We start from the raw sequence: 12,553 nt of genomic DNA on the forward strand, positions 1-12,553 counted from the left end.
GGGGGTGGGGGCAGGTTAGGGAAACACTTTTCAAGAACCCCACATTTCCAATTTGCTTGTGTCTGCGTTCACATGCTTGCGTACAATGCGTTTCTGGCCTAGAACGGCATTTGGTTTTCCTTACTTGATCAACTCTTTGGATTCCAGCGTTGGAAAGATAATGGTCAGAGTACTGTCTGGCTCTCCTTTCAGGTCCAACTCTGGCTTTCGTACCAGAATAGGTGGCGCCGTTCGTGCGATGAGCTTGTGTTTGGGTCCACCGTCGCTACTCTCTTGGCAGGTTATTCTGAACTCGTAGGTGCTGTCGGGTCGCAAGTTGGTGATGAGAGCTTTGGTCATCCTAGCATCAATGTCAACCTTCTGCCGGTTGTACTCGATCTGTGGAACAATGTGCATCGATGAATTGTTCAAAAACAGATCCTGGCAATAAGATTGATATTGAATAAACAAAACAGGATTCATTAGCTCGCTTACCATGCAGCGGTACGGGAAGCGGCTATCGGAAAACTTCCAGGTCAGCAGTACTGTGGTTTTGGTGGCCAGCTTCACGGTGAAGTTCTTAGGAACATCTGTCCAGAGGTGAATGGAGGCAACAAATTGAGAAAGACACTTTAGAAATGGAAAAAAGCACAACGAGACTGAAGGGAAAGAAGGCTGACAGAGTGTTCGACGCTTGCGACAAGTTTTCCCCCAACGGAGAGGGGCTTTGGTCCCTCTGAGTGAGCGGTGTGTGGCGTCAGCTGTGAGGGGGGGGGGAGGCGCTCAGTTGGGACAAACAGCACGCTAGACTGGACTGGTGAACACAGAACCACAGGATTGCACACTACTCTGCCTGCCCTGGCCCGGCAGTGCCACCCCAACAAGAACATTTGGCAAGCAGCTCCCATAATCCCCCCTGAACGATTCCAGAATAGCTGAACCCACATTATGTTTGAGTAACCCACTGCTGCGTGCTCTCGAATTTGGATAGGCACTGCCGTGGCAGAAAGCCCGACAGGAACGAGGACAAAAAACCCAAACACAGTTGTCATGCCCACACTTGTTAGCAGTGCATCATGGGATGCCATGCTGCAAACCATCCCAGTGTGGGAGCGGGGGGGAAAGGTGAGTACAGAAAAGAGGAACCGTTAAACCAAACAACAAAAAATGTAGAACAAAACCCAAACAAAATAAACAAATGTGCCTGATTCGACTTCAGATCTGGGATCTCCTTGACATGGCTCTCGCCTACCTTGGAATACTAGGGGAGTATTGTGATTGGATGAGTGAATGTGCTGGGCGTGTCTGACAAATCGGCACTTACCTCGCAAAAATTGACGCTCCTCCCCTTTCAAAACTGACTGACTTTAACTTACTGACTTATTTTACCTTGTTGTGGGGGAGGGTGTTAGTGAGGTATGTGGCTCCCAGAGAACTTTATATTATCGGGTGTAGGTGCTTGCATTGTAGAGGTTTGTCCCTTGAGGCGGGGAAATGAGCAACCCGTACCTGCTTCGTAGGCCACTGTTCGATACTGGATCGGTGGGCTGTAGGGCCCTGGACCTACACTGGTGTGCGCTCGAATTTTCACATCGTAAACTGCGTTGGGCCTTAGGCTGTTGAGGGTGTAGCTGTTCTCACTTGCCGGCAGACGCAGTTCTTTGGGTCTGCCGGCTGTTTCAGCCTCCTGGTAAGCCAGCATGTATTCTGTTATAACGCCGTTGCGTTCCGCTAGCACTGGAGGCAACCAGGCAAATTGGAGCGAGCAGCAGGTAATGTTAGACCCTTCGATTATTTGGGGATACCCTCGAGGAACCTCCTCTGGGACTTTTAGTTCTCGGGTAGCCTCTTCGCCAAATCCCGATCTGGACTTGGCGGACACTTGGAAGACGTACGTGGCCCCTCTGTGGAGATTGCTAATGGAATAGTCCAGCTCCTGAGGGCCGAACTCCAGCGTGGCCAGGGGGTTCACATCCTTTCGGCCGAACTGTAGTCGATAGCCTTGCACCTCAAGACCCGGAGTGACGAAAACTGGGGGTTGCCAGCGCACTAATGCAGTAGTCTCTGAGTTTTGGCTGACGGAGAGGAAGGGAGGCCCCGGCACTGTAGATAGAGAAAGAGGGACATTACATTCAATTCAAATGTACCGTATCTCACTTAAGTCTGTTGTAGCGTAACTAGGTGCATTTTCACCCTGGTACTCCCTACTAAAGAAAAGCCATCTAAAATGACTTTAAAAGGATTTATTACAAACCCAGTTCCAGTAAAGTACCATTATAGAAGCATGTACATTTTGTACAAACTATCATAAAGGCACTAACAGCACATATACTGTATACTCCAATGTTACCCACAAAGTCTGAACAAACTGTTTTGAAAAAGCTATTAATTTTTAAGTGACTAGATGGTTGTTGAACAGATCACTGGATGAGAGATTGTGGATTAACAGCCATATGATGATAGAGAAGGAGAGCATGAGAAGAGACAAGAGGACAAATGACTCCTGAAAAAAAAAAAAGTGCTGATGAAGGTGATGGGGAAATGGCGCAATCTGCTGCAGCGAGAGGACAACGAGGGTCAGAGATGCCGTGATTGTGGCCTGCTTCCCCTCGCCAACGGCACTTCAGTCCACTCCATTGGACGACACACAATCCTCTCCACCAGACCACAGGCACGTTTCCCATTAGGCCTTGCATTAACGGCCACTGTTGACCCACAGCCACTGATTAAGATAGGATTGCGTTTCACACTCACGCCCTCCCCCCTTTCCTACTTCCCTTTCTCTCTCTCTGTCCTTCTCATCTCCAGTGGAGGAGACGCTGCTACGAAAAAGAGGAACAAAATAAAATAACCTTCAGCTAACATGCAATTAACCTGCCGACAGGACTTACAGTGAGTTATATTAAGCGTATAAAGCACGACTGCCAACTGACATGACTTAGCCCTAAGAAAACTGCAGCGCTGCATTCTGGGCCGAACTGATATCAAATAAACAAAAGACAAGGGCAAAACCAACCACATATGTCTGAATATAACCATCCGACTAAGTTTCCTCAGCACAGGATAACAAAAAGCTCAATGTAATTAACAGTCTTTAATTTTTCTGCAATACACATGAAATTAATCAAAGTAACATTCCACGAATGATAATATTTGTACTGATTTTACCATGGTAAAGGGCACATGGGCAAAAAGCAAAGTTGTTGCTTTTATAAAATTTTAGCAACAGCAAAAACAGATACAAATGTTCAATACATAATAAAATTAATTCTTTCACCAAGTGCTCAGCTTTCTGTTTACAGTTTCCAGGAAATGTACCAACTTGGTGTACCAATAAAGATTTCAAAGACAGCTGATCCAATCTAATTCTAGAGCTGGAACTATACGTTTCATAAAAATAAACAAAATCAATTTATGAACACCATAATGCCAGTTTGTAATCCCATAATCCAAAAATCTCAATCTACAGAAAGGTCAACTCCATGCCACAGTATCCTGGCATCAGACGATATTAGACAAGAAGCTCCAGAGACCAACGAGGAGCTTCACTCTCCACAATCAGGACTGGAGCAAGTGGCCCTAAGTGGACCAATTAATTGAAGAGAATAACCACAGTGCCGGGAGGATTGTGAGTCATCCAGACTCTCTGTTCCCTGAGCCGTGGCGGCCGTCCAAGCGGACACTTGTGAAGAACACCTCCAGCCCCTGCATTAGCATGCAATCTGCTCATCTCCCACAAGGATGAAGGGAGACAGGAGGAAATTAAAAAAAGGAAGGCTCGCACTTGATCGGAATCTGGCCTACCGATGCCTAAACTTAAAGATGTGAAGGTTTGTGTTTAAAGCACGTGGAATCACGAATGATAAGGTGCATTAGCAAAGGGTTTGACAGCATGCGCATCAATCAGTCCATCGGCTCTGAAACGAGAACAGAATCAATCATTCCTGTGTCGTTCCTCCTGGACAACAGGCAGCATCAATTAGATCGATACAAGGACATCTGCTTTGAGATCAAGGCGCAGGAAACCGATAACGCAGCTCTTTGAACGCAGCATTAATGTTTGTCAATATGGTTGACGTGTGCTTAAACATAATACAAAAAACACCAGAAATGGCGGATATTTTTGTGTGCATTTGAATTGGTGCCGTTTTTTGGATCATTCATATACTAGCATAGTTTATATTATTATTTTAAATTAGTTTTAATTTAACTATCTTTTCATTTCAATTCATTTTGTTAATAATTCTGTAATTTTTCTTAAATGAAATATATAGTTTCTACTAATTTTTTGTTTATTTTGTTATTTTAGTAATATTAGTAGTAGTATATTTTTTAATGATTTGAATTCATGCCAATAACCCTTATAATGCCAATAATGCCTTTTGTTGTTTACATTTATAGTTTTTATAAATTTTTATTTTAGTCGTGTTATTTTAGTAAAATGAGAAATGTTGCCTTTGCACCTAGCTAAAATAAATACATAGTTTTTATTTCATTTCAGTTGATGTTTTATTTTATATTTTATTTTATTTAACAATAACAACCCCGATTTTCACCACTAAAAATACTACTGCTCAGTCCAGCGCACACTATTATTTCGTTGCATGCAACTGGAATGACGTCTTGGCATGACCATAGAGCCTGACTGACGGGCTTCAGGCTGCCGAGTCTCCGTTCTGAAGTGTATCTCTGACATGCAGAATGGCAGCTCGGGGACGGCCGGCTCTCTCAGATGACAGGCGGCCTTGTGGAAGGTTCAGGGTTTGAAAGGGGCGGGTCGGCCCTTATCAATACAATAAGGCAGCGGCTTAAGTTATCTGACAGCATTATGTAGCAGAAATGAGGCATGAAAGTGCCCTGGAGTGGCTCCTCTGAGCCCCATTGGTCAAGCTTCCCCTCTGTTCTGGCACATGAAAGAGCGCGATGCCGTTTCTTTAAGTAGGGCTGAGTCTGCCCCTGTTTATTTATTTATTTCTTTTGTCTGCTGTAAGCGTTTCGCCACACTTTCGTGAGGCGGGAAGTGCAGGGACATCCTTCCTTTGACTGCGCCACATCATTGTGTGAGTGAGAGGGAGAGAGACATTCAGAATGACATGCATATGTGGCGCCGCTGTCACGCTTGACACCTGCGATCGGCACACCTGTCTCGTCAGCGTCTGGAGTTTGAGCGCTAACTGCAGAGGAAAACCGACTACACATATGTGGCTAGCTAATAAATCTTATAAAATAACACTCTACATACACACCATTATTCATATACTATACTGCTTTAAAGGTATTTCAAAAAAATCTCATGCTATTAGCATGTTGGTAGTGTCCAAAATTCTGTCAAATCCCCAACAGTTCTTATACTAGGGATGCATACTTACCAAACGCACTAGTTAGTGCGCTGTCAGGTGAAAATACCTGTACCATCAGTAAGGATTAGCACTATTTTAACTTAAGGCATCTTAAATGAATAAGCTCAAGGCGTCAGATGCATAAAAAACAATGAAAAGCAACGCAAAGTCAAAACACGATCGTCTGCATGTGTACAGAGATATAATAATTACAAGAATACCATGGTATAGGATGATGATAGTGTCCAAAACTCACTAGCATAGTATTCACTTTTCTTGCACATTTAAGTGAGACCAACCTGATCATTCGTACACTAGGGATGTATAAAACAACATATTTTTCAAAAGAAACCAGTTAGTTGGCTTGTGGAAGTGAATAATCAGACAGGTTTAGTGCTCAATGTTGAACCTTAATATAAAACACTCGTAAAAAAAAAAAAAAAAATAGAAAATCTAACAGTTAAAACATGTTTGTCTGCATGTGTACAGAGAGAAAGTACTTATACAAATGGTATTAGCATTACATGGAAATAGTATTTCACTGTACAATTAGGCTAAAACAGCATAACAGAATGCTAATGTTTTGATACCCATTTCTAAAGTCTAAAAGTCCTAAAATGCAACAATAAGGACACAACCAAAACATCTATCGACATAAACCAACAATTAGGAACACGTTGGGTCTGACAATGGTTTAAAATGGAAAAGCTTATTTTTAGCAAGCTAATTTACTAATTTGTGGTTGACTAGTCCATCATCCTGACCTACTAATGCCTTACGCAGACTTCAGCCCTCTACATCAGTTCATGTTTTCTGAAAACTAAACTTTGTCGCAGTAGCAGACCATGTGTGGCTAAGCGCTAATGAAAAATCCCAGCTATACATTCCCTTATAGCTTTTATGTACTCCAGACACACTATATAGGCCATGTTTGTTTTTTCTTATTCGATTGAAGTCCCTTAAGGTTCATTTTGCTCCTGTAGCTCATAACACCTGGCCTGCGGTGCTCTGGAGCTCGGCTAATGATAACGTCATTATTACCGACCTGCTCCTTTAGTCACCACCAGCTTGGGTTTGCTGCGGGCTCCATCTCCTTTGGTGGTGTAGGCTGCCACGGTGATGGAGTACGTGGTGTCAGGCTGCAGGCCCCCGATGACCATCTCCTGTGGTTAATGGACACGAAGAGGGAAGTTAGCACTATGTTAGGGAACTGAATTTTTTTAAAGACTTTACTACATGTCACCTGCACAGGCCCAGTGTCAGTTTTCAATGTCACAGCCTGCAATCTGTACTCTGCTGTCTTTAAAAAAAAAGAATATTAACCTAGCAACTTGTAACATTAATATCGAATGTGGCTGATATTAACACCTATTATCATCAAATTAAATAAAAAATTAAATATGAAAAATGAAATTATATATGTAAGTATATGTTCAAGTACAAAAAAATCTAATAGAAAAATATGCCAATTCAAATGTAATAATAAATTAAACATATACACATGCAATTTATACATAATTTAGTAATTATATTAATAATCAGAATACACAAACAATACATCAAAATTAAAAAATAATTATATTTGTATTTATATTAGTGCTGTCAAATGATTAATCACATCCAAAATAAAGGTTTTTGTTTACATTATATGTGCGTGTACTGTGTATATTTATTATGTATATAAAAATACACACACATACAGTATATATTTTGAAAATATTTATACATTTATATATTCATATTCTTATATTTTATTATATATATATATATATATATAAATATATTTAATATATAAACGTAACATTTTTCTTAAATGAATACATGAATGTTTGTCTTTATATATACATAATAAATATACACAGTATACACACATATATTATGCAAACAAAAACTTATATTATGGATGTGATTAATCGTTTGACAGCACAAATTTATATTAATAATTTAGCCATTAAATGTCTGTGTCTATGTATATATAAAGAAATTATATATGCATGTTAAATATAAATATTAATTTATTAATTTTATTACACAATTTTTTTAAATTACTATTACTATTAAATTAAATTATTACACTAATTGTTCCATCAAATAGTGTAGTTATTGTATGTCTAATGTGTCATATAATATTACATTAAAATAAAAAGTATATTTATTTTATTTATAATAAATTCTAAATGTATTTTTAACACTTAGAAATATATCAATAAATCATATATATTTCTCAATTCTCTCTCTCTCTCTGTCTATACTGTATATATTCAGAAGTGCACTTCATTTCTACAGCAGTGTGGATCATTATTATTGGCATTTAGCGTGTCATCCAGCATGACCAGGTTATAGATTACAATTCCTGCTCATCTACGACACATGTCTGTGAATTAATTCAACAGAGAGCCTGAGCAAACAGACCGTCAGAATAATGAATTCCTCTCTGGGTCGGCCGGTAAGCTGTGCGCACACACGCCCTTCTGACGGCCTCCTATTTTCCAATATTTCACGTGAAAGCGAGTGAGCTTTGATCAGCTCGCATGACAGAGGAAATTAATGCCAAGCGCTCGCAGAGGAAAAAGCAACTGCGGGTCTCGAGGCTTACAGAGAATTGAGCTTCACATCAAACCAGTTCAAGATATTCATGCAATTTATGGGTTACACAAATGGTCCATTTATAAAAATAAATAATAACACCAATGCATATCTCATTTCTTCAAAAGGTCGCTTGAATTTTGCACAAAATAAGCTTAGTTTTTGTTTGTACTTTACTTAATGCACAACATCACAGCACAAAACACACTCTTTCATGCCAGGCATAAAGGAACCCTGATGTTACATCATTCCCCCTGTGCACCATTAATATTTTTCTATGGCCGTCACACATACACACACAATGGACGAGAGGTTGCATTCGTTTTCTCTCTCTCTGACAAAAATCAGCTCATTATAAAAATCTTGCAACACAAAAAATGACACTTTTTTTACATCACACTTTATCTTCGATGCATCAATCTATATGCATCAATCGCAAGAAAAAAAATACTGTTTGAGTTATTTTAATGACCCGGGTTTATGCCTCTCCCAATAGACCCATTCATTTGTCTCATTTCTCACATTTTCTAAATTTAGAGGTCAGTTACAAAAACATTACTTCCCTGACGAGACTCTGAACCACTTGGACTCGAAAGGAACATGTTTTTCTTCCAATCTACCAATTTGTACAAAGCCAAAAATCAACATCCCTGAGATATCATGCCCTAAACTTGGCTTTCTGGATATCTGAGCTTTAAAAAAATGAAAATCTACATTAAATATTTACACACCTCAGTTCATTATAAAAATCTTACAATGCTATGCAAAAAAAAAGGTTTAACTTCAACATCCATGCATAAATCTGTGCATCAATCCACTCAATTTTCTAAAAAGTTTTCACATTTACCAAGTTTAGAAAATATGGTGACTCTCTGAACCACTATGTCTTGAAGGGAACACATTTTTCTACCAATCTATACAAAGCTAGCAATCCAAGTTCCTGAAATATCATACCCTGAACATGGCTTCTCAGACAAAATGCTAGAATCTACATGATCTACAGTGTTTATGGCATTGCACCAATTTTAAAAAAACAAAAAAAAATACAGCACTTGAATTTCTGCATATAAACGCGATCAATGACTGAGATACAAAGCAGGTCTGATGTAACATCACAGGTTTTCACATCACACCGAACGCTAGCCGACAGCCATACTCACGTATTCAGCTGTGTCGTCCATTTCCCACTAACATCCCCCACCCAGGAGGAGAAAGAGGGAGGGCGGTTTGAAAGAGAGGAAAGAGACAGACAGAAAGAAAGAGACGAAAGCGTAAGACGAAACAAGGTAAAAGTGCCAAGGAAATGGAAGAACGGCAGAGTGTTTTAAAGTAGGTCAGTGTGGATTAGGGTGAAAAAAATCATGAAGATTGAAGACGAGGCAGGAAATTGAGTGGCCGCTGCTATCTGAGCATGTCATTCCTGTAGTTTTTTCTTCACCGTTTCATTTAGTAAGAATATAAAAAGGCTGTTTTGGAGTTTAATATCAGATCACAACAGCTATTCTTCTAAGAAATGCTCCATTATGCAATGCAAAATTAATATGATGTCTAAAAGTTTTGGGATAACTCACCTCAACCCCAAAAATGTATTTTTATTCAAAATGTCCACATGAATATTTAAAATTTAAAATGAATGAATATGCCATGACTATTTATTGACAAAAAATTTTGTCACAAAACTTGTGACTAAAACAACTATTGGTGATATTTACCTCACAATACTGTATTTTTATTCTCACACTAAGCTAAATAATTTAAATAATACATAATTTAGCTAAATAAGCTAAATAAAAAAAAAAAAAAAAAAAAAAAAAAAAAAATCACCCTTTGTACAGAATAAACGGAATCACAATATTATTGTATCGTGACCCAGATATTGATATAATATCAACCGATTCCCTCGTAGCTGACAACTGTAAATGATTCGGGATAAATTCAAAAGCTTTAGTCACGGTTTGTTCAATGCTGTAATATTTGCAGCTGTGAGGAGAATAAGGCGCATGGCATCTGTAATTTCACTGCTGTTTTCATGACAGAAGCTTGTATTATAATTTTAGCTTGCAGCCAGAGGCGCTCGCTTGCTTTTTCTTCTTTCTTTTTTTTGCCGCTTGTGCTTTTAAATCAAGTCTGAATTGTGACCGCAGTGCTCAAGTGCCTCATGTTTTTGTGGAGCTCTCGGGCGCTCAATACGGCAGACATAATCAGCTTTTGTTGACTTTATCTATGACACTAGAGCCTTAGAGGTTAAACTTATTAGAGGTTTGACTAAACCGTGCAATTCTAATGGCTGATAAGATGTTTTGGAATACTTGTGGAAAGCATTCTAGAGGCTATAAAAGAACTTCACAGATTAAAGTATTTATAAAAGGATTTTCATACATTTGTTGCAGTGACCAGGAGTGTGTTAAATACTTGCAAGATTTTGGGTCGCATTTGCTGCAACAGTATCCTAAAAATAGACATTAACCAATTGTCCCTTGATGAGGTCAGTTAAAAAGTAAAAAAATTATAAACAACAACCTTTTTGTTTCAGGAAATTTTAATATTGAGCACAGCGGCATCGTTGCGTTAACATACCTGTGCATCGGCGAGCATGACGTCCTTGATGAGGGGCAGGCCGCGGGATTCACCGTTCTCGACACGGACGTAGTGCACCTGGTATCCGCGGATCTGCCCGTGCTGTTTCCCTGGCAATAGGGAGCGCCACATCACCTTGATGGCGGTGGAGTTCAGCACCTCGACCTCCACGCGTCGAGGGGGGGCCCCGGGCACTGCGATGGGAAAAGACGCTATGAGGTATTGAGATTAACATATTATCATTAAAAATACATTTTTAAATACATTATGGTGGCTTTTGCCTGTGCAAAACTCACCAATATGATGTTAAGTTGTTGCTTTGCGCTACTTGAGTTGCTTACCTAATTTTTGCTCATATTACTAACTCTTAGTTTGAGCAATGGTAGTAGTGATAATTGCCTTGGCATTTCCATCATGAAAGGGACATAAGTCAATTAAAACTTATGTTTTGCAGTCAAAACACATTGATAAGTATCTTTAGTTTTTTACGAGCAAAATTAAAACCCACTCATCTAGAAATGTTTCACTTTTTTACCAACTTTGGAGGCCAGTTTTAAAAATATTTTTATCCTGATGAGACTCTTATCCACTTGGACTTGAAGGGAACACATTTTCCTACCAATCCATCAATTTATGTCTAGCTAGCAATCATAGTTCCTGAGATATCACACCTGACTTTCCAGATGTTTTTTGGGCTTTAATAATCAATGCTATAAAACTGTTTACATGAGAATTGAACTTCAACGTGAATGCTTAATATAATATCTATATCTATATATATCTATATCTATACGTGTCCATCCATTTTCTTTGTGGCTTACTTCGATTACTCACTATTTACCAAAATTAAAGGTCAATTACAAAAATATTTAATGAATGAATGATGCATTTACATAGCACTTTATTGTGTATTGCTGTACACCCAAATCGCTTTACAATCATGTTGGGGGCTCTCTCCTCAACCACCACCAGTGTGCAGCATCCACTTGGAAGATGCGACGGAAGCCACACTACAACGGCGCCAGTGCGCTCACCACACACCAGCTACAGGTGGAGAGGAGAGAGAGTCCTCAAAATTTAAACCCTGATGAGACTCTGAACCACATAGACTTGAAGAAAACTCATTTTTCTACCAATTTATGCATAGCTAGAAATCATAGTTCCTGAGATATACCCTAAACACAACTTTCCAGATGTTTTTGGGCTTTAAAAAAACCCCAAAATTGTTAAAATCTACATTAAATATTTTACACACCTCAGTTCTTTATAAAAATAATGCAACACAATAAAAACTGTTTACATGAGACTTGAACTTCAATATGAATGCATATATCTATGCATGTCCATCCATTTTCCTTGTGACTTACTTCGATTACTCACTATTTACCAAAATTAAAGGTCAGTTACAAAAATATTTCAACCCTGATGAGACTCTGAAAAACTTGAACTTGAAGAAAACACATTTTTCTACCAATCCACCAACTTATCCCCCTGGGGTCTGAGGGTGTTTTGGGGGCCTGGAGAACTTTCGACATGCCCTGACATTTGTGCTTTTTTCAGTTGCGTATAAAAATATAAATGGCTAAAGTCTAATAACACCATAAACAGTACAAACTGGGCTACAATAATATGCTAGCAGCATTTATGTACATGATTGTGTCTTTGAGAAAGCAACGTTTATGCGTGGTTAGTGAAAAACTACAATTTTGAAGTCACTGAAATAAGGCCATAAAACACATACAGAACAATTGTTCACAAGACTTTTGAGAACTGGATCTTGTAGCCTAGAATTTTTGCTTCAAAATTATGTGAAAACCATCTTGTTTATTTGCTCACAGAAAACAATATATTGATTTAAATTTTTAAAGACATGTTTTGTGATTGAAAGCCTATATGCGAGGGAGTGGCAATGCCCTTTAATATTAAGTGATGTTCACCTGAGAGACAAAGGGCCCTCCCCTAATGGCCCCATAATGGCCCACCAGTATGACTGTGACTTTGAGGCAGGTAAGAGAGAATGTGAGGAGATTGAAAAAATGGGTTTTTAAAATTATTTGTATTTTATTTACAAC

At 39.0% G+C, this 12,553-nt stretch overlaps 1 protein-coding gene across 7 annotated transcripts in view; it reads right to left on the reverse strand.

Annotated features, from left to right (window-relative positions):
* Nucleotides 1-12,553, reverse strand: part of LOC306875449 (receptor-type tyrosine-protein phosphatase S-like) — a 208,696-nt gene that overhangs the window by 37,879 nt on the left and 158,264 nt on the right. For all 7 annotated transcript variants that reach the window (XM_079426008.1, XM_079426012.1, XM_079426010.1 and 4 more), the window contains 5 exons: nt 10,482-10,675; nt 6,364-6,481; nt 1,489-2,082; nt 475-569; nt 125-378 (listed from right to left, as the gene is read on the reverse strand). In XM_079426008.1, coding sequence (XP_079282134.1) covers nt 125-378; nt 475-569; nt 1,489-2,082; nt 6,364-6,481; nt 10,482-10,675 — 1,255 coding nt within the window. The remainder of the gene's footprint in view (nt 1-124; nt 379-474; nt 570-1,488; nt 2,083-6,363; nt 6,482-10,481; nt 10,676-12,553) is intronic.

Source organism: Barbus barbus, assembly GCF_936440315.1.
Source record: "Barbus barbus genome assembly, chromosome: 9".
In the NCBI taxonomy this organism is placed as follows: Eukaryota; Metazoa; Chordata; class Actinopteri; order Cypriniformes; family Cyprinidae; genus Barbus; species Barbus barbus.